Source organism: Leptodactylus fuscus, chromosome 6 (genome assembly GCF_031893055.1).
Source record: "Leptodactylus fuscus isolate aLepFus1 chromosome 6, aLepFus1.hap2, whole genome shotgun sequence".
NCBI lineage: Eukaryota > Metazoa > Chordata > Amphibia > Anura > Leptodactylidae > Leptodactylus > Leptodactylus fuscus.
The window spans coordinates 8,672,787-8,699,102 of NC_134270.1; the positions used below are offsets into that span (position 1 = coordinate 8,672,787).

The 26,316-nt window shown below is 47.6% G+C and overlaps 1 protein-coding gene across 4 annotated transcripts in view; it reads left to right on the forward strand.

Moving 5' to 3' along the window:
- The first annotated feature begins 11,278 nt into the window (after positions 1-11,278).
- The window catches only part of RPTOR (regulatory associated protein of MTOR complex 1), a 207,657-nt gene continuing 192,619 nt past the window's right edge, over positions 11,279-26,316 (forward strand). For all 4 annotated transcript variants that reach the window (XM_075279295.1, XM_075279297.1, XM_075279296.1 and 1 more), the window contains exon 1: positions 11,279-11,518. In XM_075279295.1, the coding sequence (XP_075135396.1) occupies positions 11,366-11,518 (153 nt within the window). In that variant the 5' untranslated portion in view covers positions 11,279-11,365. The remainder of the gene's footprint in view (positions 11,519-26,316) is intronic.

The window sequence follows — 26,316 nt, forward strand, 5'->3', positions numbered from 1 at the left end:
AACGAATGCAACAAGAACTACGGTTGGTAAGCGCGGATCCTTTTATCCATTTGATACTTCTGTAGAAGTTGGTTGGATAGGTCCTTTTCTGTATAGTACCATGCATACGTGTTTTCACGGTTAAGATCTGCCAGCTACTAGCCATTTTGTCTATGAAGTGATATTTGAGTGCTGTGATCACTTCACAGCGCTTAAAGGTGATTATATGTTGAATAATACTTTGTGGAAACACTTTAAAAGGGTAATGCACAAGGTGCCGCGCGGTGCTCTCTCTTCTGTTTTCTTATAATACATAGTGTAGAACACTGTCAGGGCTCCTAGGAACCTATCTATAAAACATAGTGTAGGACACTGTCTGGGCTCCTAGGAACCTATCTATAATACATAGTGTAGGAGACTGTCAGGGCTCCTAGGAACCTATCTATAAAACATAGTGCATGACAGTCTCAGGGGTACTAGGGACCTATCTATCCAATTTCTAGCTCTCTAAAGTAAACACAGCTGATGTTATGTCACAGTAAATATGACGTTGGTCCATGGTAAAACGAATGGCAAGCAGTGGCTACAAACTCTGAGTTTACCCTATACTGTGCTGACAATCCAAGAGGTAGTGACCTGATATTCTTCAAGCAGCAAAGTCCAGATCTGTACGGGGGTTAAAGTGTGAACACCAGGGAGACTGCTTAGACAACACCCTTGGGAGTGGCACCATGGGTCTACAACCCACTGTCCATAACACCTTCACAGAAAGCCAATAATCACAGTTGGAGAGCATTCATATTTTTGACAATTGAAGTGAGGACCTTAGTGCCCCTATATCCACCCATAATTCAGATAACATAAGATAACATAATCCTATGATAATCGCACCATGAGGAAATTCAGTTCCAAATACCATTTTGGTGACTATGACATCCGTCTTCTTTCAGTATATTTTCCTATCTTATATCTGACTAGCATCTGCCCGCGACTTCGTCCGCGTGTTGTTGGCATCAATGATCTGCCTATATTCAGCAAATTGCTGCTGTCGATGGTTTGCCTTCTCCGGCGTTTTGGCAGCTCTTAAGCTGTCCTGCTGCTGAACTTGTTCCTCACACCGTGCCTGTGATTGTTCCGGCATCTCAGCATTTCGCTGAGATGCCATATAATGAGCGTGTTGTTGGCGATGATGATCCGCCTGCTCCGGCGTTTCTGCAGCTCTCAATTTGGCCAGGCACTGAAGTTGTTCTTCGCACCGTGCCTGTAATTGTTCCAGGATCTCAGCAGCTCGCTGTGACACCACATAATGCATGTGATGTTGGCGTCGATGATCCCCCTCAGCTCCTCTTGAGGAGAACTCTGTTGACTTCCGGCTTCCTTCATAGCTCTCGTTGTTTGCGACAAATTAGATTTTCTTTTTCTCGAATTGTTTAAAATTGACAAATTGCCAATTTGGATTAAAGTGGTTTGCCTATGTCAGTTTGTCTGCACTGCCTGGAGCAGATTAGATAATATGCAAATGTGTGTACACAAACCACTGAGGGTTAGGGTGCATTCACACTGAGTAAACGCTAGCTTATTCTGAACGTAAAACACGTTCAGAATAAGCGGCGTCTAAAGCAGCTCCATTCATTTCTATGGGAGCGGGGATACGAGCGCTCCCCATAGAAATGAATGGGCTGCTTCTTTCACTCCGTGCAGTCCCATTGAAGTGAATGGGGAGTGCCGGCGTGTACGCTCCGGCATGAGCAGAGCTTGCCGTACACGCCGGCACTCCCCATTCACTTCAATGGGACTGCACGGAGTGAAAGAAGCAGCCCATTCATTTCTATGGGGAGCGCTCGTATCCCCGCTCCCATAGAAATGAATGGAGCTGCTTTAGACGCCGCTTATTCTGAACGTGTTTTACGTTCAGAATAAGCTATCGTTTACTCAGTGTGAATGCACCCTTAGAGTGTGTTTACACAGACAGATAACAGACCTGGTACATGAGATAAGCTGCTGCAGGAGCAGTGTAATATAGTATGTGAACATAAATTCATAACAGTTGTGAAGCCATGTCATTTACCTATATTTTAATCGAGGTTACAAACTATCTATGTGCCGAATTTCATTCAAATCCATTCAGCCGTTTTTGAGTGATTGAGGAACAAACATCCAACCATCCAAACACACAAACTTTCATAATATTAGTAGGATAGGATAAAAGAGAGTCGTACCTGCATCCATCTTCTATTCCTGCAGTGAGGCCGCTCCTGGCCAATGCTCTGGGCAGAGAATGGAGCTTTGTCCAATTACTTCTATGGGAGTTATGGCCTTCTTGTGGCCCAAACTAAAAGCGCCATAGATCCTTATTAGACATGTTATTGGGTCAGGATTTGTGCCCGTAATGGAGACAAATATGCAATATCTGAAACTGCCCTGTCATTAGGTAAAATGTTCATACCACACTATAAAAGCGGTGACTAGAGTGCCCTATCCAGGGCCGCCACCAGGAATTTTGGGGCCCCATACACCCTAAGTGTCTGCCCCCCCCCTGCCCCGCCATTTTAACACCACTTTATTTTGTGACATACCAATTATGTATTACCTCCCAACTTTTGAAGAGTCCGCAACAAATTTAGCTCCGCCCACTTTTCTGTTGACTCCACCCATTCTCATTCATTTTCATGTGCTCCCACACAGTATAATCCTCCTACAGTCACCTGTAAATTATATGCCTCCCCTCCATCTCTCCCCCAGTTTCATATACACCCTTCCTCTGCCCCCAGTTTCATGTCCCCCCTCCATCTCTGTCCCCAGTTTCATGCTGTTCTCCCCCTTTCAACTGCCCACAGTTTCATGTCCCCCCATCTCTGCCCCAGTGTCATGCCATTCCCCCCTCATCTGCCCCAGTGTCATGTCATTCCCCCCTTCATCTGCTCCAATGTCATGCCATTCCCCCCCTTCATCTGCCCGTGTCCATGCCATTCTCTCCCCACCCCCTTCATCTGCCCCAGTGTCATGCCATTCTCCCACTTCATCTGCCCCAGTGTAATGCCATTCTCCCCCCCTTCATCTGCCCCAGTGTCATGCCATTCTCCCACTTCATCTACCCGTGTAATGCCATTCTCCCCCCCTCATCTGCCCCAGTGTAATGCCATTCTCCCCCTTCATCTGCCCCAGTGTAATGCCATTCTCCCCCCCTCATCTGCCCCAGTGTAATGTCATCCCCCCCTTTCATCTGCCCCAGTGTCATGCCATTCTCTCCCCACCCCCTTCATCTTCCACAGTGTCATGCCGTTCCCCCCCTCCCCTTCATTTGCCCCCCAGTTTCATGGGCCCCCTTCATTATGTTAAGCACAAAACAAACACTTATTTACACTCACCCCCTTCCTTCATCGCTCCCTCGCCGCTCCTCTCACTCCACTGACAGGTGTAAGCGCGATGTGACGTCATCACATCGCGCCTACACACGCCGAAGCCGGGCGCAGCATTAAAGCAGGAGCTGAGCTCCTGCTTTAATCGCCTGTATATTCAGCTCATCGGCGTCCGTCGGACGCCGATGAGCTGAAATCGGAACAGGCAAGTGCCGGGGGCCCCAAGAGGCTCTGTGGGCCCCGGCACTTGCCCGACTATACTATAGTGACGCCGTCCCAGGGCACAATTGCTGCTGCGGGCGCCAGGGGGCCAGCTAAAACCGCCCCCCCCCATTTTTCAATTTGGCCGGGCCCCTGACACCAGTAGCGGTAATACTGCCCTATCGGCGGCCCTGGCCCTACCATGTCTATATACAGCTATACTATCTGCTCATAGAGCTACGTTGTACCTATAAATTGTAAACTGAAGTCATACTTACATAGCACCAAATGGTACTAGAGGGGTTGTTGGTCCAGTGGGTTGCTACAGATTGGGTTTGTAAGTTCTTCACATGAAAACACCTACAAGGAGATAAGGACCTTACCAGAGGGTATACCCAGGTCACTTCACCACATTAGATATGGTGGACCCGCCTCCTTGGAGGAATCGACAAGAAAGAACAGCGCTGACCCGGGAATAATGGAACACCTTTTATTATCACAACACGTTTCGGGATATAGGAGGCCAAACTCCTGGCACACCGTGGAAGAAGAAATTTGCACTTGAGAGAGGGCCTCCTATAGCCTGAAACGCATTGTGATAATAAAAGGTGTTCCATTATTCCCGGGTCAGTGCTGTTCTGTCTTGCCGATTCCTCCAAGAAGGCGGGTCCACCATATCCTGTGTTCCTGACATCCCTGTGGCGTATCCAAGCGGCTACCCAGTACCCTCACCTTTACAGTGAGCTATTGGTCAAAAGGGTTGTTGGGACATTACCACAACCCTGCCAGGTTTTTACTTTTTGATCATACCAGTGGTAACACAACAGGATCCGCTCCGCAACAACTGACTTGTGGATGTAAAGGAGGCCTAGACATTTTAACAGACAGTGGTACGCTATGAACCTTTTTGCTCAGGCACTGATAACTGTAGGAAGGACCCTTAAAACACGTGGGATCGGAACGCATTGGCAAAAGCGAGTTGGTCCTGTAAGGAACTAAGGCAGTGGTTCTTAACCTTGTTTGAGGTACCGAACCCACCAGTTTCATAGGCACATTCACCGAATCCTTCTTTAGTGATAAATCAAATATGATTTTTTTCAAATTCAAGACATAGGTATATGTTTTTTTTTACTGGTACACAAAATGAACCGTGCATAGGGCCTAGGGTTAAGAACCACTGAGCTAAGGGTAAGTGCATACACTTTTTAGAGGTGCATACAGTTTTAGAGGTCTCAGCAGGAGGATGGCAGTCACGAGCTGGGTGGTGGCCAAGGCAATACCGACCCCAGGAGTGATGGTGGTGCCATGGACAATAGGACCATGCCAGCTTTGGATCCTTAACTGGGCAGAGGTGGATACTCTGCAATGCTCAGGAAGACGTCATCAAGAAATACTGTATATCTGGAAACTCAGACTATGCCCAGTGTAGTCTGTAATCAAGGAAACGCAGCCGCTATCCATAGGAGATGTATACACAAAGCAATATTGTTAATCAAGATGATGAAGCTCAACTTTCCTAAAAAAAACATAACGTCTAACCACTTGACAGTACAACGAACTTACTTGGAGATACTCTGGAACGTCTTAATTCCTAGTGGTATAGTCTCTAAATTGCGGGAAAGAATACTTCAGTAATCACTGACCATAAATATGCTTCTTTTAATAATAGTCTGCTCTCATATCCGCCTGTTATGTAAGCTTTCCATTCCTCTAAACACATTTGCATGATCCTGATGAAATAACCTGGGCTTTATTAAAACCAAGAATTATTGCATTGAGCCTGAATCATCCCAAAGGTGAACGAAGAAGGGAACTTTTATATTGTACTGTATACACTGATACAAAATGTACTTATACAGAATTAAATATGCAAATGAGCCTCAGTCAGTCTAAAGCGCTGGATGAGTTTAACCCCACGAAGTGAGCAAATGATAATATATTGTGTGCCAAAACACATTCCGCGAATAGGTCGGCTGTTTAGTCACTGCTTCTGCAACCACTATTTTCTGCTTGTTAGGGTCTATCTAGCCACCTTAAAGGTGTTCTTTCACCATCTCCACTCACTTCACCTCCTTGCATTCTTCAATAGGTGATGCTCTACTGATTTTGGCGCATTTGGAATTTTTCTCTAGCCCTTACCACTCCCGAGCAATCCTTTTTTTTAGTGTAGGCACTATTAGGCTCCCTGCTGTTGAGTGGGCGGTCCTTGGCTGGTGCAGGGAGACAGGGACCGCCCACTTCACCTACAGAGCATGACTGTGCAAAAAGTAAAAGAAACGATTGCTCGGGAATGGTAGGGGCTAGATAAAAAAAATCCAACTGCGCCGGAATCAGTGGAGCAGCGCCTTTTGAATGATTTAAAGAGTTGGAGTTGGTAGTGAAAGGGCCTCTTTTAGGGGTCTTTTGAGTTCACAATACTAGTAGCCTATGCTTAGAGTTCTGTACAAACCAGTGCTAGTATCTCCAGCCAAGGCGAGCACTATGGCGTCATAGTTGCAGTTTACTTAATAGTGGCTATGTAGAATACTGCAGCTTTGTCCCATTCAGTTGATAGGTGGGGGTGCTGACAGTCGGCCCCTCATTGATTTGATACCGAGATGTTATCCTAAAAATAGAGAATCAATGTTATAAAAACCCCTTGAAACCTTATCCTATACGATTTTTTCTGTTGTAAGACTTGTCGGCTCGCTTACTTCTTGGTGAACCTTGAGTGTGATGGGACATCAGGACTGTCTTCATTACGCCTCTCATTATAGAACATTTCAATGTCTTCATTGCAGATGAGCACTCTCATGACTAATTCAAGCCGTAAACAAGGTTGGAGCGAACGCTATTTCAGGAGAGAGAGAGAGACAGTAATAGCCGAAAGTGATCGTAATTTTGACTTCGAGATGATATCACCTAAATTGCTATGAACATTTGAGGTACTGGCAGAGGAAGGGCTCATACACACACGAATATTGCAGAGGCAAACACAGATTCTGTCTTTATAAAATTGACAGAAAATAAATGATGGCGTGCTCCATGAGAGATTGCTCCATTGGCATGCTCCATTTTTATGCATGGACTTGAACACTGCCATGGGCAAATCAGATCAGTTAAAACAGACCGTATAATCTTATTTTTTATGTACATGATGTGACCAACAAACTAATTCGCATGAATTAGCTTCAGAAAGAATATCTCTATACTGCACTGCAGGGAAGTTGTGCTCCTTTATACTAAAGAGATGTCCAGGGCATCCTAAACTTAGTGGTGGGGGACAGTGGCGTAACTAGGAATGGCGAGCCCCGTGGCGAACTTTTGACATGGGCCCCCCCTCCCACTTCCTGACCGACACCGAAGACCTCGACCAACTGACCCACCCCAGCATTCCTGCACGCTCTATTATACCCCATACTGGCCCCTGCACACAGTATTATGCCCCATAGTGGCCCCTGCACATACTATTATGCCCCATTGGGGCCCCTGCACACACTATTATGCGCCATAATGAACAGCCAATGAACAATTATTATACTCTGGGGTCTTTTCAGACCCCAGAGTAATAATCGGAGGCCGAGGGAAGAACAAACATAAAAAACACTGTCACTTATATATCCCTGTGTAAAGGCCATAGAAGGGTCATATACTGTGCAGGGAGCAAAATAGGGGGTTATATACTGTGGGGGGCCATAAGAAAGGGGTCATAAACTGTGGGGGGCATAAAAAGGAGGGTGAATACTGGGTGCAGGGCTAGAAAAAGAGGGTTATATACCATGTGGGGGGTAGAAAAGGTAGGTCATACACTGTGTAGGGGGCTCGAAAAAGGGAGTTATCTATCATGCAGTGAGCCAAAAAAGTGGTTTGTATATCGTGTAGGAGCCAAACAAAAGTAGATTTTTTTGATCTGACAATAGGGGGACGTGTCCCATCCTGCAAAGATAACCGGTTGGGTATCTTTGGCTCAGTTAATCTTGGTAAACCATCTGCAACAAACAGGGTGATTTAAGATTCTGCAGGGAGAGGCAGAGAGACTCTGCAGCTACCCAAAATACTGTTGTGCTTTCCACTGTCTTTGATGGAGAACTCTAAGGACCTGGGGGTCCCAATGCCCATTCTTCCTATGTCCTGCAAGTAGGTTTCATACATTTGAATGAATGCAGGCGGAGGGTGCTCTGTCTTCAAAAGTCATTCTATCACTGTGTTTAAGTCCGTTGCTCTTATCTTATAACGGATGAGAGCAACAGACTATAATGACGGTAGCGTGACCCCACCTTCAGCCTCCCCACCATAGATGTGCCCTTCCCCCCAAAGGCCTGCTCTACAGATGTACACCCCTCTTCCTAAGTTGGTCAACCACACGTGTACACCCCTACCTACAAACTCACCAAAGGACTCATCGGAATCTATTCCAGGGCTCCCCGATGCCACTGCCGAGCCCACCCGGTCACTGTCACACGGCTAATTTTAGAATGCATGGATATCAATTGGGGTTACTTATCATTTGCCCCTTTTTTGGCCATACATGCAGGTGCGCCTTTTTTCAGACTAGCGTTACTGTGGCGCTTATTTCTGATGTCGGCACCTCCTTGTTAAATGTTGTACATTTGTTAGTGTACATGCACCTTTTTTGGCCATATGCACTTTGCCCCTTTATGATCAAAATGGCACAAAAAAGACGCAATTGCCCCCTTTGAATGCATTCTAACCTGACGAGCTCTTTTACGCTGCCTATGGACTGGACTTTTTTTGGGTCCAAAATGGGGAACCCCCAAAAATGGCAAAGCCTCATGGACATAACCGGCCAAGTGGATTCCAATATTTCATGAGTGACTTCTGCATACCTCCCAACTTTTGAAGAACAGAAAGAAAATTAGGGAGAAAACGTGTGGCGTGCATAGTGCGCTGCCACAAATTTAGCCCCACCCACTTTTATATTGACTCCGCCCATTCTAATTCACTTTTTCATGTGCCCCCACACAGTATAATCCTCCTACAGTCACCCGTACATTATATGTCCCCACATTATAATGTTCCCTTTCAACTGCCCCACAGTATTAAGGGGTATTCCCAACTGTTCACCAACTTGCAGGCTGTGTGCTCTGTTCACTTCCTGGTTTTCTTGGTACATTGGTGGGCGGAGTTTCACTTGCTCTGCTATCCCTCTTCATAGCAGTACATGTTTGCAGTCAGTAATGAGGGATGGTTGTAAATAGATTAGCACAGTATCACTGAAAGATGCACAATATGAAGCTGATGTAGCAGAGTTGGATTTGATAGATGATGAGAATCCCTAATTTACATGCTACAGGACCACGAGTCAGCTTGCAATAAACTCAGTTTTCGGTCTGTGTTTACATACAGAGGTAACAGTCTCCCTGTCTCAGCCCTTATCAGCAAAATTCAATTAGCCAACCTGATAACTGGGAGATAAACAGATCAGAAATACAAGCTGCTCTGAGCACTCAGCTCCCCCTCCCTCCTCAGAGCAGGGAGATACGTCACTTGTCCTAGGCGGAGAGATAAGACCATCCGCAGGTCCGTGGTTATGGCAACACAGTGTAAACAATGAAGTGAATAATCTCAGATAGCGGCCAAAGCAGTTTTGCTGAAGCAATGTATTTAGGAAAAGTCTTAAATCCACATAGACTAGCTGTATAGATAGGATCCTTGAGTTGGGACAACCCCTTTAAGTCCCTTTCCTGGTGCCCCAGTTTAAACTGGGGGAAACTAGAGGGGACATGAAACCGGAGCAGCTGGAGGGGGACATTAAACAGTAGGGGTAGTTGGAGGGGGGCAATAAACTAGTGGCAGCTGAAGTGGGACATTAAAATGGGGGAAACTAGAAGGGGACATTAAACTCGGGCAGCTAGAAGAAGACATTAAACCACAGGTGTAACTAGAGGGTAACATTAAACTGGGGGCAACTAGAGGCAGACAGGTCCCCCTACAGCTACCGCCACGGTTTAATGCCCACCTCCAGTTGTCCCCAGTTTAATGTCCCCCTTATGTACCCCCAGTTTCATGCCCCTCCCATCTCTGCCCCAGTTTCATATCCCGCTCCATATGCCCCAGTTTCATGCCCCCCTAATCTCTTCCCCCAGTTTGTTGTCCTACCCCTCCATCTCTGCCTCCAGTATAATGTTCCCCTTCCATCTGTGCCCCTAGTTTCATGTCCCCCCTCCATCTCTGTCCCCAGTATAATGTTCCCCTTCCATGCAGTACACCACAAAGGGGGAGTTCACACTACCGTCAGTGTCCGACAGGTAGTGTCCGCTCCTAGTGTCCGTTCAAAATCTCGCACGGACATTAGGAGCGGACACTAGCTGTGTGGGGTTTTTCTGTCTGCTTGAAAAGTCGGACATCTTTACATGCAGACAGTGAAGGAAGGGCACAAAGTGCAAAAGAACACACCCGGTCGCCATTTAAATGAATGACAGGTGTCACGGACACAGCTAGTGTCCGCTCCTAATGTCCGTGCGAGATTTTGAACAGACACTAGGAGCGGACACTACCTTTCGGACACTGACGGTAGTGTGAACGCTCCCAAACAGAGTACAACACATACACTCTCTCTCTCTCTCCACCCTGCATCTCACAGCCCCCTTCCCCTCTCAGCACCTTAGACTACACATCTCTCCATCTCTTCACTGCACAGGACACTGACACGCCAACCTAGTCACGTGACCATGTGATGTTACACAGGTCCTTGTACAGTAGTGAAGCTTTCCCTGATCACCCCCCCCCCCCCCCCCCGCTCTTATCCCGGTTACAGCCTTTATCTGTTATAAGAACGTGATGGGGGGAAAGATTGTTAATAAGTAAAACACTTCAGGGACATGCGGTAAGGGCTCGTTCACATCTGCGCCCGGTCTCCGTACTTGAGGTTTCCGTTTCCTGCCTAAAACAGAGGCAGGAGACGGAAACCTGCAGGAGACTTTCTCACCCATTCATTTGAATGGGTGAGAAAGCTGTCCGGCCGTGCGCGGCAGTGAGCGTTTTGCGCTCTCCGCCGCGAAACCGGGTTTTATAATCCGGACACAGAGTCGGACATGCAGTACTCTGTGTCCGGATAAAAAAATCCGGTTTCGCGGCGGAGAGCCTAAAACGCTCACCGCCGCGCACGGCCGGACCCGGTCTATGGTTTCCGTCTTCTGGCATGCAGAAGACGGAAACCATAGAACGGAGACCGTGAACGCAGGTGTGAACCTAGCGTAAGCTGCGCAGGACCGGAGCTTAAAATTGGGACTGTCCCGTTAAATGCGGGACGGTTGGGAGATATGCTTCTGTACTTCAATAATTTGGGGTGGGGAGGGCTCCATTCCGGTCTGTATACACGGAGAAGGATAGGACCTGCTATAGAGGAGCCTCAGTCATGTGCACGAGGCCTTAGACTGTGTTCACATCATGCACTTTTACAACACAATTTTTTCCTGAGTATCTTTCAACCGGGTTGCAAAAACGCATTGTGTGAATGCAGCCTAAGCGCCTCCCCTGACATGCCACAGGTCTGCCCCTCCACCTAGGCACCGCCATCACAGTAATACCCCAACTCACCCAATAAGGTGCCCCCAAGATTTCACCATGAGAGCAAATTCCTAGAAATTTATGGTAAAACCTCACAAATTTCCACCAAAACCCTAATTTCAAAAACACACTCAGAAATTCTCCCTGTGCTCACACTTTGGCATTGCGCAATTCACCACAGCGCTGGTTTGTCCCTCGCCGGCCGCCGTTTCCGCAATGCATGACGGAGCCTCCCAATATGGCGGCGTCCGTACCGCTGCGCTGAGGAGCTTTCCGTGGACGGTTTTCTGAGGAGGGAGAGTGACCGGAGCCTCGGGATGGATCTTCAGAGCCCCGTCCTGGGCCTCGGAGACGATGAAGAGACCGAGCTCAGCGACTGGAGCCTGCCGGCCGCCTTCATGAAGAAGCGGCACAGTGAGAAGATCGAGGGCTGCAAGTCCCTGGCGCAGAGCTGGAGGATGAAGGATCGGGTGAGCGAGGGGCAGGCTGGGGTGAGGGGCGAGGGCTTGGGGGGAGATCCTGCTAAGGGGGGCTCGGGGATGTTTGAGGAGTCGGCACCGGGGGGCTGGCGTGTTGTTATGGCGTCCCGATGACCAGTGACCCAGGACTGGGGGGAGGGGGCGTTGGGGGGGATTTGTAAAGGGCAAAGTAGGGGATGTGATAATACAAGTTTGGGGGGGCTTTGTGGTGTTAGGAGGGGGTTGTGCAGGTGGAGCAGACATGCTAATAATATGGGGGGGGGGGGGGGCTTCTTAAAGGTGAAGTCCACATTTGCGCCATATGTTTACAACCTTCCTCTGATAAAATCTTCGTAACCTGTAAAATATTTTTGCGATTGCTTTGCTTTATTTATTTTGCGTTGTTGTTTAGTTATTTGGTGCTTTGTGCTCCGTTCACACACAAAGCGGCGCCTAGACTTCTGCGGCATACAATGCAGTTCTCCCACAATGCACCGCTGACGGGTCACATGACTGCCGAATGGCTATAGACTGGCATTGTTTTCTTCTCCGTTCACTCCCAAAGTGATAGATAAATCTCCTTTAAGTTAAAGGGGTTGTCCGGGGACTGTTAATTCACTTACCGGTCCCAGGTTATTGCGGCTGATGGACCACACAACGACCCCCGGGGTCATGTGATCTGAAATGCGTCACTCCGCCTCCTCCGTTGCCGATTTTACATAATTACCTGTAATAACTTGAGACAAATAAGCGGTCACGTGATCGGATCCAGACCCCGGTCATTCCGCTCCTTCTCTCCTCTAGGGGGCAGAGTATAGTAAAGCCACCCCCATAATACAGGTAACTACCAACAAAAATGGAGACGAGTGAGTGGAACGTGTAGGGGGCGCTGGTTCTGGTCAATTGACGCTGGGTCAGGACTGGTCTGGAACCCCCCCGGAGGGAGTAAAGAGGTATCCCGTCTCAGCAAGTCCCCCAACGCATGGCGCCCCCCATTGAAATGAGTGGAGCGCCATGCGTTGTCCAACCTGCTGCTTCATTGCAAAGCACCCAATTTTTGTGATCATTGGCACCCCCACGATCACCGGAATACCCCTCAGTAGGGAATGCTCCCCTTTATGAGCGAGGGGATGCTGCAGAGAGGACACGCTGCTCTTGTGAGGTTGATACGACCTTGTATGACCTAGTCCGTGTAATTCTTGGTTCTGCATTGACTTGATCCCAGGTGTGGTCAAAGACGGAACGGTCCGGGACACATCTAGGTTGGGCTGACGGTTTGTTCTTGCTGGAATTTGCAAATATTCTTCCATATCCCTTGATGTGGCCATGTCCCTGTGTCCTGCTGACCTTGTCCTGTACCCTAGAAACCTGCACGCACCCTTGTAGGCGAGGACTACGACTAGACCGGCCCGAGGCGATTTATTACCATTTTCTCTGTGTCGGTCACTCCAGAGCTTTGGCTTTAGGAGATATTGTGCACTTGAGTCTCTGTTTCCGTTTGCGTTCCTGGCTTATGTATAGTGCAGGGATGTTCTTGCTGCTCAGTTTATTGACCCCTGTCAGTGTCCATAACATGTAGCGCTAAGGGCTGAGGCCTCACATTGCGGAAACGCTGCGTTTTTTGTTGCAGATTCTGCTGCAGTTTTTTTTTTTTTTTTTTTGTCACAGTCAAGACTAGCAGAAGGGAATAGTAGAGGCTTAAAGGGGTCACAGTCTGTCCTGAATGCGCTGCTAGATTCATTGTTCTGTCAGACCTGTACTGAGACGCATCTACCTTGTGTGACACTCACCCATAAATCCCCCCATAGTGCTGCACCCCCCTTGTATCTCCTCCGTCCTCACTGTCTACCGTCCTCTCCATTTTCTGTCAGTGACCTTAGACTTGTATTCTCTGTTATCCGAACATCAAGACAAGTCCATAGGAGAGTACAGTCGGGGGTGGGGCATTCCTCATGACCCAGCTATGACACCGAGCTGCCCTTTTGACAGTGGGGAGATATCGGTGCCGAAATTAGCGACACCGATATCTCCACCACCGGGCACATATTGGGAAGGTTTTGGCTTTCTAACAATGTGTAATACCGCACGTTGATGAGGGTGCGAAAGGTTCTCTTTAATACTCAACTACAGCAGCTTCAAAACTGCCCTAAAGTCACCTCTGTGACCTGGTCACATTGTCCTACACCGCCACTCACTAACCTATCACGTCTTATCCTAAGCTCTACTCTTGAGGTCTTCACCCCACAATCTAGAAGTTTCCCCACACTCCATGTACTTAGTATCTGGATAGTCCCAGCTCCCGGCTGGTGACTGCTCAGACCTTTCTATATTAATAGATGGCCGCACCGTTGTACCAAACAAACCCCGTGTTTCAGATCTGGTCACATAGGCTTGAGGTGATACTTTGTGTTTCAGGCAATCTAGTGAGACGAGACCGCTTGTCGTTTGGAGAGACGCCCAGTATTTCGGATCTGTAGGAGCTATAACCGCACCTTGGGGTGTTGGATGTCTTGTGAAGGAGAAGAATTTTTTCTAGCACTAAAGATTTGATGATTGTGATGGGGCAGATGGCAAAGAGTGCGCAGGGGCAGGGAGAGTTCGAATCCCGAGTCCTTATTGTAGCTACAGGCCATGCTTTTTCTTTTCTTCTTCTTGTCCACACACAATAAACCTCAAACACGTGGGATTTAACTTTTCCTATTTCCCCTCTCCTTTCCAGGCTATGGGGGGAAGGGTGCATAATTCGGAGCCCTGACCTCCCACCTTCTGATGAAGTGTTTTTAGGAAAGGAGAAAGAAAGTCCTCCCCTCCTCCAACCACTCCAAATAGCTCCAGCTCTGGCCTGTCACGCTACCAATATTTAGCAAAGCACATCAATAGTAGACAGCTTTCCCCTCAGAATTGTATGGACAACCCCTTTAAGATCTGGTGCCTCAGTACACAGTGGGGAAACACCAAGGTTTTATGGGCCTGGAGACCTACTTTGTGATGTGGTTTAGGCTTGGAGGAGACATTGATGTTTAGGGTCTAGTGACATTGGCCAGTGGATCCTGTCGGGACTTTAGGCTGAGAATGGACACCTTGAGGTCTTGAGTACCTATAAAGACACTTAAGAGGAGAGGTCATCGGCGGTTACAGATTCGGTTGTTCAGACGGGTTTTGTTTTTTTGTGTTCTTGAGCTTAGTTGGCAGCAGAGCTCCTGCACCCAGTAAGCACCTGACTTGTGAGGGTCTCAGGTGTTGGACCCCTGACAATATCCTAAGGATGGTCATAAATGAACAAGCCTGAGAAACCTTATAAATGATGACCGATATGTTTTCTCAGTGAGCCTGCACCCCAAAACGGACAGGTATAGGATCTGTCCTCAGACATATGTATGGGGGGACATTACAGTATCATGGAAAGGTCCCCTTTAAGAGGTATATCAATGCTACTGGTTCTGCATATGCCCAAAGGACCATTCTAGTATACAGTAGAGGTGTCAGTGTCTGGAGAAAGAAGCATTTTACTCTGATGTGATATACACTCACCGGCCACTTTATTAGGTACATCTGACCAACTGCTCGTTAACACTTAATTTCTAATCAGCCAATCACATGGCGGCAACTCAGTGCATTTAGGCATGTAGACATGGTCAAGACAATCTCCTGCAGTTCAAACCGAGCATCAGTATGGGGAAGAAAGGTGATTTGAGTGCCTTTGAACGTGGCATGGTTGTTGGTGCCAGAAGGGCTGGTCTGAGTATTTCAGAAACTGCTGATCTACTGGGATTTTCACGCACAACCATCTCTAGGGTTTACAGAGAATGGTCCGAAAAAGAAAAAACATCCAGTGAGCGGCAGTTCTGTGGGCGGAAATGCGTTGTTGATGCCAGAGGTCAGAGGAGAATGGCCAGACTGGTTCGAGCTGATAGAAAGGCAACAGTGACTCAAATAGCCACCCGTTACAACCAAGGTAGCCAGAAGAGCATCTCTGAACGCCGCACAGTACGTCCAACTTTGAGGCTACAGATGGGCTACAGCAGCAGAAGACCACACCGGGTGCCACTCCTTTCAGCTAAGAACAGGAAACTGAGGCTACAATTTGCACAAGCTCATCGAAATTGGACAATTGAAGATTGGAAAAATGTTGCCTGGTCTGATGAGTCTCGATTTCTGCTGCGACATTCAGATGGTAGGGTCAGAATTTGGCGTCAACAACATGAAAGCATGGATCCATCCTGCCTTGTATCGGTAACGGTTCAGGCTGGTGGTGGTGGTGTCATGGTGTGGGGAATATTTTCTTGGCACTCTTTGGGCCCCTTGGTACCAATTGAGCATTGTTGCAACGCCAAAGCCTACCTGAGTATTGTTGCTGACCATGTCCATCCCTTTATGACCACAATGTACCCAACATCTGATGGCTACTTTCAGCAGGATAATGCAATGCCATGTCATAAAGCTGGAATCATCTCAGACTGGTTTCTTGAACATGACAATGAGTTCACTGTACTCCAATGGCCTCCACAGTCACCAGATCTCAATCCAATAGAGGAGCATCTTTGGGATGTGGTGGAACGGGAGATTCGCATCATGGATGTGCAGCCGACAAATCTGCGACTGCAACTGTGTGATGCCATCATGTCAATATGGACCAAAATCTCTGAGGAATGCTTCCAGCACCTTGTTGAATCTATGCCACGAAGAATTGAGGCAGTTCTGAAGGCAAAAGGGGGTCCAACCCGTTACTAGCATGGTGTACCTAATAAAGTGGCCGGTGAGTGTATTTCAGAGGTTATATATTTACCTGTAGAGATGGAGCGAGCACTATTCGGAACAGCCGTTTCGAATAGCACACTCCCATAGAAATGATTGGACTTAGCCGGCACGCGGGGGGGTTAAGTAGCCGACTGCTGGCAAAGTCGGCTGTTTCGAATAGTGTTCGCTCATCTCTATTTACCTGTACTATTGATGTGTGCAGAGTTTATTCCTCTCAGAGAAGGTCAGTTTACATGAACTAGGTTGTAAATTCTGGTCTAGAGGATCACAGGAGATCTGTTGGAGATTCACTGACTCAGATTTAGATATGACCTCTGTATTTTCATGTTTAGATGTCACGTAGTGTATTTTTTTGTTTTATCCTACTTATATTACAAACTAGCTATACCCGTGACTTTGTCCGCGGCCCGTGCCACCCCCGGCCCCCCCGCCTCTGCCTTGTGGGCCTATCCAACACCAGTGTGCCCATGGACCCCCACCTTGCGCCCCTCCGGCCCACTTCCTTTCCTCTCACCTCTGGCCCCCCAACTTTTTTGCCTACCCACTCCTCCATTCCCTCGCTCCCTTTCTCTGACCCCACGGCCCCCTGCCCCCCTTCTTCATCCCCTGTGCCCCGTTTTTGCCCTCCCTAAACAACCCCCCACCCAAACCTGCGACCCCGGGCTCCTCGTGTGCCGAGGTTACCGGGATACAGAGGGTTAGCAGTCCATGCTGCACAGCTGCTGCAGCCATGCGCGGCACAGGTAGTTGCGGGAGTTCGTCACAGTTACGTCTACCCCTTCCACACCCCCAGGGGCTCCGGCGGACTCACCAGTCCATGCCGCGCGCCAGGCTCCAACGATGCCGGCATGTGCGGCTCTTGGCTGCCGGCATGCAGGACGTCATACTCTTCATGTCAGCGTGCAGCCGGATTGTAGTTCTATAGCTCCGCCCCCGCAGTGGCCTCGTCCAATCGGAGCCCCGCGCCTGACGTGGTGACATCAGCTCAGGTCCTACATCCTACACAGACTGTGAATTCGGTGCTCGCAGACTGCCAAACCGGCAATATACGGGAATTGTGAGGCACCTGTGTTCTTTTCCGGGTGCCATTCTAGGTATGGGCAAAATTTCATTTAAATCCGTTGGGGCGTTACGGTGTTATAGCGGAACAAACTATTAGTAAGGATTTATAATATAATATTAGTAAGGGCTCGTTCACATCTGCGTTCTCCTGTCCGTAGTGCAGGTTTCCGTTTCCTGCATAAAACAGAGCAGGAGACGGAAACCTGCAGGAGTTTCTCACCCATTCATTTGAATGGGTGAGAAAGCTGTCCGGCCGTGAGCGGCGGTGAGCGTTTTAGGCTCTCTGCCGCGAAACCGGGTTTTATAATCCGGACACAGAGTCGGACATGCAGTACTCTGTGTCCGGATAAAAAAAATCCGGTTTCGCGGCGGAGAGCCTAAAACGCTCACCGCCGCTCACGGCCGGACCCGGTCTATGGTTTCCGTCTTCTGGCATGCAGAAGACGGAAACCATAGAACGGAGACCCTGAACGCAGGTGTGAACCTAGCGTCAGGATATTAGTAAGGATAAGGATGTGAAAGTTTGGATGTTTGTGTGTTTGTTCCTTAATCACGCAAAAACCGCTGAATGGATTTGGATGAAATTCGGCACATAGATAGATTGTAACCTCAATTAAAACATAGGCTTTTTATCCCGGTAAATGACATGGCTTCACGACTGTTATGAATTTATGTTCTCGTACTATATTACACTGCTCTTGGCAGCAGCTTATCTCAGGTTCTGATAAAGCCAGGTCTGTTATCTCTCTATGTAAACACACAGATAACACTGAGTCCATTGTGTACAGCATTTGCATATTATCTGATCTGCTCCAGGCAGTGCTCACAAACCCCTTTGATACAAATTGGCAGTTTGCCAATTTTAAACATTTCGGGGGGAAAAAGATAATCTGACCAGTGCAAGCAATGAAGAGGCTTCTGTGCCCACCTAGGTACCCTGAACCCTTTAAACAATCTGATCTGTTATTGATGACCTATAAGGAATCTATACAATACCCATAAGATGGCTCTTCACTGGGCTCCCCCTAGTTTTGTCTGTAACAATATGGCTGCGGGAGGTAAAGCGGGGGAATTGGAGCTTTGCATCAGAAAAAAAACATACAATATGGGTAACTATATATTTTTGATAAATTAGGTAATTAAGAAAGTAGGCGGGGGAGGGTGCTTAGATTAACGTAGGGGTTTCTATTTATCCCCTTCAAGACCATTGAGGAGGCTGTAATTTTGCTCTAGTGGTGGGGGACTGACATCCAGGACCTCCGCTGATCAGCTCATTGAAGAGGCCACAGTGTTCAGGTGAGTGTTGCGGCCTCCTCAATGAATAACAAGCCCGGCGCTCTAGATAATGCAGTGGCTGTGCTTGGTATTGCAGCTCAACCCCTTTCATTTTGATGGGACTGAGCTGCTGCGTTATTTTTGCACACGCAAATCAATACTGACGACCTATCCTTAAGGTAAGTCATCAGTATAGAAGTTGTGGATAAATCCTTTGAAGGGATCCTATCATCGGATACTCTTCTTTCCTTGATGACACGTAGGAATAACCTTAAGAAGCCTATTCTTCTCCTACCTTTAGATGTCTTCTCCGCTCTGCTGTTTGGTAGAAATCCTGGTTTTCTTCTGTATGCAAATGATTTCTCTCGCAGCACTGGGGGCGTCTCCTAAGCTCTAAGAGAAATCTCCAGCGCGGCCTCCATCTTCTTCTGGAATGCCTCTCTCCCTGCGTCTTCTTCCGTCCTTGGGTTTCAATCTTCTAGGGCTCGGGCAGAGCTGACTGCGCATGCCCAGACCACAAGAAAACGTCCGCTTACTCAGTAAGCTGGTGTAAGCGGCCATTTTGTTGTGGCCCGGGGATGCGCAGTCGGCTCTGCCCGAGGCCTAGAAGATTGAAACCCAAGGACGGAAGAAGACGCAGGGAGAGAGGCATTCCTGAAGAAGATGCAGGAGGCGCTGGAGATTTCTCTCGCAGCATTGGGGATGTCCCCAGTGCTGTTTGCGTGCTGGGGACCGCCCCCAGTGCTGCGAGAGAACTCCTTTGTATACTGAAGAAAGCTGGGATTTCTCCCGAACGGCGGTGAAGACATCTAAAGGTAGGAGAAGAGTAGCCTTTCTTAAGGCTATTCCTACGTGTTATCCAATGATAGGATCCCTTTAACTCTGACAATGTGAGCTCTAACAATGCTGTCTGTACAGGAGCTGAGGATGCAGCAGCCACAACATGACGGCTTTGCTTTTATAGAAAGTAAATAGTGTGTTTGATCTACTGGTGTGTGTATTGCGTTTAATGGCGCTTTGCTTTGGGGAAGTTGTCACACGGCATGAATTACACAGGGCATCCGGGTTATAAATTACACTCAAAATCACATTTCAGGCTGGAAAACATCCTTTGGAAGATGGTTATCATCTCCTCCAGAAACTACGCCGAGCGAGACTTATGCGGAGAGCGCTTTTACTGTCTCGCTTAATACGAGGGTAGAAATAAAACGTAATGTAAAGACTGTTCTATAAAATGTGAGGAGAAAATGAGCAGGTTTTCTATTTTGTCTCATTGGATGACACACGATCGAATTAAGATTTATTGTATAATTAAGTCCCCGTTTACACATTGAGGTTTTTACTTGCAGCTTTTGAAGCCAAAAATTGGAGTGGATTGAGATACATAGGAAACGCGTCAGCTGTCAGGCAAGGATCACATCCTCGCAGAGAGAAAAATCCTGCACGGAGAAACTTTCTCTGCATCGGTTACGGTCTAAAAACGGCAGAAACCCAGCGGATCCCACTATGGTCAATGGGTTCTGTGGGTAACCGCTGTTTTAGCAGTCTGGCTCTCCATCGTTCGGGACCCCCGGCAGACCCGAATGACGTAGACCCCGTGTGCTGATGTCAACTTAGCCTTAGTTATGCTCTCTCCCATTATGATTCACAACTGGCTTGGCCTTCAAAAACTGCACGCAAAAACTCGAATGCACTTTTACGTTTCAAGCACACAACTTGTGCTTTGTCAGCCATGTTTTCCATGGCTAGCACACTGTCCCATTCATTTCTAGGGCGCCATACACATGCCCGTGTATGTGGCTGTGAACCCGGGCAAAACTTAGAACAGTTGTCTGATTTGGGGCTCCCTGAAAGCAGTCGGTGGAGACATGGGCAACACACAGATATCATCCATGTGACATTCAACCTCAGGCCTGCCACATGTACACGATAATGACATGTAGCCTAATACTGTGAGGTCACAATGGCCAAAAACTGATTTACTCCACCGCAGTAGTAAGTTCCTTCTTGGGCCAATTAAAGGGGTTGTCCTGGAAGTTAAGATTAGCTTAAGTGACCCAGCTAATGTTTGATGATGGATCCAGGGGTTTTGACCCCTCTCCCTCCTCCCCTGATATCAAGGGTACCTGTGCCATGGGGCTTGCTTTACTGTAGTGAGAGGGAAGGAGGGAGGATGTGGAGTGACCCTGTGGATGGGTACGATGGTCCCGATCACGCAACCCAGGAGTCGGAACCAGGCTGGAACCTCCATCATCAAGTGTCGACTGGATAAAGTAAGGAGATCTTAGAGGGATTGTCCAGGCAAAAATGGACAACTCATTTAAGTTTTAAATCCGCAAGGGGCAGTGAATAAAAAACAAAAAAAATTCATACTCTCCTTTTGACAGTGCTCCGGACTTCTGGGTCCCATGCTGACGTGTGGGAGACACTTCTGGCCAAACAGTGGCCTCAGCAAAGGGCTTGAGATGTCACTACCTGTGTTTTCACGTGTGTCTTCATAAGGACGCTGATTGGCCTCAGCCATAATATTATACTACACCTGCCTAATATTGAGTAGATCCTCTACGCCAGGGGTAGGGAACGTACGGCTCTCCAGCTGTTGCTAAACTACAACTCCCAGCATGCATACTTGCTCTGCTGTTCTTGGAACTCCCATGGAAGTGAATGGAGCATGATGGGAGTTGTAGTTTCACAGCAGCTGGAGAGCCAAAGGTTCCCTATCCCTGCTCTACGCTCTAGCCAACAAAACAGCACTTGCATTATTCTGCTGCCAGGAACAGGTGGTCTAGGTAGGTGGTACATGTCACAGTAACATTCACACGAATGACAGTCCCAGGTCTCCCAGACGGACATTGACCAGAGCATCAGGCTGCCTCTACTGGCTTGTCTTCCCATAGTGCATCTAGTTTCCAAGTGAGTAATGGCTGTTAAAGAAGTCGTGATTCACCAGACCAGGCCGTCTCCTTCCATTGTTCCTTGGTCCAGCTCTGATGCTCACATCACACTTCTGGTGTAGGACAATGGTCAACTTGGCACCTCTGACTGTGCAACCTCATGCACAGAAAGCTACCAGGCCTTTGTGTTTTGCCAACATTTTTGATATTGTCGCTCCCCAATGGATTCATACTGGATGGACTGGTCTTTGCTCCCCTTCTCCATCACTGAGCCTCGGCTTTTGTGGACCACTTTTGGAAGGTGTATATACCAATGATTTGAGAAACACCCCACAAGACCTGCCGTTTTGGAAATGCTCTTGCCTAGTCATCTAACCTTTATAATCTACCCATTGTCAAAGTTGCTTTGGTCCTTATGATCCTTCCTTATTCAAGAACTGACTGTTCACTTTTGCTGCCCAATATATCTCTTGACGTGTTGCCCGGCCATCTTGGCCATCGGAGTCATTGTAACTGCCGGAGAGGTGGAACACGTGCAGGTCATTAGTCAGGAGGTTTTTGTCCTTGTCATCTCACTGGTTACCTTCCCGCTAAGCCGTCTTTGACATTTCTACTAATTAATCGTTAGACCATAAACCCCTCCATGATGACTAATGACAAGGTCTAATTAGGATACTCTCAGGAGGCTTCCTCTTTAGGATGTGGATCACCACCATGACATCATTGACAGCACCTGATGTGAAAGTCTTCGACACGTGGCATTTGGAGGAATAGAAATTGAGGAGACCTCTTGTCTTGAGATCAATAGTGGAAGCCAAGAACATTCATGGAGCGTCACGAGGACTTGTTTGTGGCGGTCAGTCCATGCTGCTCTGTGGTTAACACCACTGCTTTCTTGGGGTCTTGAATTCAAATCCAACCAAAGACAACCTCTGCTTGGAGTTTATGTCCCCCCCCATGTTTGTGCTACTTTGTTTAGGGTTGCAAAAATAGGTTGATATGTGACTTGGCAGAATTAAAGGGATCCTATCATTTAAACTCAATTTTTTTTGTCCCTAACACGTAGGAATAGCCTTAAGAAAGGCTATTTGTCTCCTACCTTTAGATGTCTTCTCCATGCCACCGTTCCATAGAAATCCCAGTTTTCGCCGGTATGCAAATGAGTTCTCTCGCAGCACTGGGGGCGGGTCCCAGCGCTCAAACAGCACTGGGGGCGTCCCCAATGCTGCGAGAGAACTCTCCAACGCCGTCTCCATCTTCTTCAGGAACGGATCTTCTTCACGTCTCCTTCCAGGTCTTGGCTTCAAACTTCTAGGCCTCGGGCAAAGTTGACTGCGCATGCAAGGAAATGGCTGCTTACGATACTGTGTAAGTGGCCATTTTTCTTGTGGTGGTGGGCGTGCGCAGTCTGCTTTGAAGAAGTCGCATGAAGACCCCGTTCCTGAAGAAGATGGAGGCAGCACTGGAGAGTTCTCTCGCAGTATTAGGGACACCGCCAGTGCTGTTTGAGCACTGGGGTCCACCCCCAGTGCTGCGAGAGAGCTCATTTGCGTACCGTCGAAAAATGAGATTTCTATGAAACGGTGGAGCGGAGAAGACATCTAAAGGTAGGAGACGAATAGCCTTTCTCAAGGCTATTCCTATGTGTTGGGGACAAGAAAATTGAGTTTAAATAATAGCATGCCTTTAAATGGTTACACCCATTGGTGAGGGGGTCTAACCAACCTCAGGGACGCAGTGTAGGGACATTCACTTAGACTAGTCCTAAGGATGGTATGTCGGTCTTTGGTTGTCATGGCCAAATTTGCCAGATCAGCCTCATTCGCAATTTGATCAGTTGTGTTTCCTAATTTTATTCTGATAAGTCTCTTATGGGAATGCCAACACATGTTTTTTGGAAATACGTTGCGGTTTTTGGTGCAACTATGTTTTCTAGCTAAAGCTATAAGTGTCTCCAGCAGGGAGGAGACGTACACGTCATATTTCCCATTCCTTTAGACTCTGTATTTGGGTTTGTAGCCCAAAATTGCACGAAAATGTGCCATAAAAACATCCTTCCGAAAAACTGTTCCTTTTGGCGATTCCATCTAGCATTAAGCGTCTTGAATAATTCACGTCTTTGGTCACATGATTAACGTTCATTCATGAAATTGTGTTTGATTTGTGTCTGCCTACAAGTTCTGCCGCTCCTACAGCATCACAGAGATGTCATCGCCCGCTTGCGCTTTGATCTATTATGTATATCAGATGTTTCATTTTTTTTTTTTTTTTTTTCATTTGGAGGGGAAAAAAGTTGTAATTTTTCGCTTTGAACCATGACTTAAGATTTTGAGGCCGAGACATCTTAGAGAATCATCCAAATTAAAGGGATTCTACCACTAAATAGCTATTTTTTTCTGCTTTAGACATCAGAATAGCCTTTAGAAAGGCTATTCGTCTCTTACCTTTAGACGTGGTCTCCGCGCCGCCGTTCCTTAGAAATCCCGGTTTTTGCCGGTGTGCAAATGAGTTCTCTTGCAGAAATGGGGGCGGGCCCCAGCGCTCAAACTGCAATGGGGGTGTCGTGACCGCTGCCAGAGAACTCTCTCCGTTGACGCCTGTATCTTCAGTGGCATCCTCCCTGCGCATTGCTGGCCGGCGGCCATTTTTTCAAAGCCGCAATTGTGCGCACACGCAGTACGCTCCTCTAAGTCTACGCCGAACAAAATATGGCCGCCGGCCAGCATGTGCAGTCGGCTCTACTAGTGTCTCGCTAGCAGAGCTGACTTCACAGGCGTCGGAGCTGACGCGGAAGGAAGGGAAGGATTCAGCTGAAGAAAGTGGCGTCGCTAGAGAGAGTTCTCAGGCAGCAGTGGGGACGCCCCCATTGCTGTTTGAGTCCTAGGACCCGCCCCCATTGCTGTGAGAGAACTCATTAGCATACCGGTAAAAAACGGGATTTCTAAGGAACGGCGTCGCGGAGACCATGTCTAAAGGTAAGAGACGAATAGCCTTTCTAAAGGCTATTCCGACGTCTAAAGCAGAAAAAATACCGATTTAGTGGTAGAATCCCTTTAACGACCCGAATTAGCAGGAAGTGCTTCTATATGGGATCTGCTACCAAGCTGACTCATAGAGGTCTATGGGAGAGGAGGAGGAGATGAGCTGTGACATCATCTATTGTCAGTAGTGATGTAATGATGATGGGTCACTGGTATTATCTATAGAGGTGTTATCTTCGATTGTAATCCTGTCTTCAATGTAAAATGATCTTCTATCTGTCTTCGATTTAAATGAATAAAACTCCTACAGAATTTGGCAAGTGGCAGGCTATTATTAGGCTTAGTGGACAGGATGAAAATTGATGAATTATTTTTTTTCAATATAGATAGTGACATGGAAAATTAGAAAAAAAAATAAGAAATTCTATTTGTCATAAATAAAAATATTTAATTTTGTTGGGAGACATACCCATTAAGGTTCAGCTGTTGCTGAGATAACGCGCTGCTCTTCTCCATTGTTTTCTCCACTTTTACGGTGCGATCCGTACGTGGGAAAGTGCAGCTTACGTGTACATGGACAATTGTGCGCCTCCACCCCCTCCCTGCGTGAATCATCCTTCTGATCTATCTAATCTATTTACTTCCATCTTCCTCCGTCTTTTTCATTTCCACCCTCCCACCTCCACCATGGGTCGCTTTGTCGATAATGACAGATACAAGTTCAGCTCGCCCCAAGAGTCTCGATTATTTTCTGACATTGTCCAATGAGTCAGAACATTTCACCGTCTGACCACAGAGGAAATGGGTTTTGATTGAATCCGTATACAATTAAACCTGCTCTTCTCATCTTGATGGTCGGGGACAAGATGGAACGTTTCCTGGATGGAGAGAAAGTTCATTAGTAGTAGTTGTTTTTCTCATTCTAGGCCATTGATTCTCTGACCTGCACAATGGCCGATGGCTCTAGATAGGAGAGTGAGGGTTAAAGCCATTTTTTAAAGGGATTTTTTGGCACATAATTGTTGACCTACTCTTAGGTTGGTGGAAGTCTTAAGACCTGAGACCCGCGCAGATCAGCTGTGACCGTGGCAATCCCTGAATAAGGAACGGGCTGAGCTATGATATCAAACCAATGTATGACGCTGTGCTTGGTGAGTTTGAAGGGTTCCCTTGAATGGCTGATCAGCGGGGGTACGAGGACACCACTAGAGCTGTCATTCAGAATGAAGGTAATGACATGGAGGGTGCCCTTCTATTAGCAGAGGACAACATGGCGGCCATCCATAGAGATGACAACCAAAAAGTTAAAGCAGAAATGGTATTCCTAAGCAAAAACATATTCGTTTAATAGGCCTTGCCTGTCCTGTTGAGGGTGCAAGGCCACCCTTAATAACGTGACCGGTCACGTGACCGCGCTTACTAAGAGACTTCCATAACATCGGTAGACTTGAATTGCCAAAACTGTGGTCACCTTTCTGTTTTTGAATACAATGGCCGCCACTTATCTAGTAGAACATAATTTCTGAGTGGGAGTTAGAGAAATATCACCAAGGGATTGTACCCAGTTTAGAAGTTGTCCCCTATTGATAGGAGATACCCTAGTGATCGCCGACCACTGGGACTAACTGATTCCGAGCATGCCCTCTACCACCTCATTCATTCTCTATGGGAGAACCGAGGATAGTTGATTGTTGTACTTGGCTTTCTTCGGCACAAAAGGAAAGAAAAGTGAAGTGTACGTCCCCGGGACCGGAGACGGGAGTCCGGCCGACAGTATTGTCTCAGCCCATCAGATCACGGTAGGACTGTGAACCGTGGAAGAGAATCCACGGCGTCCAAG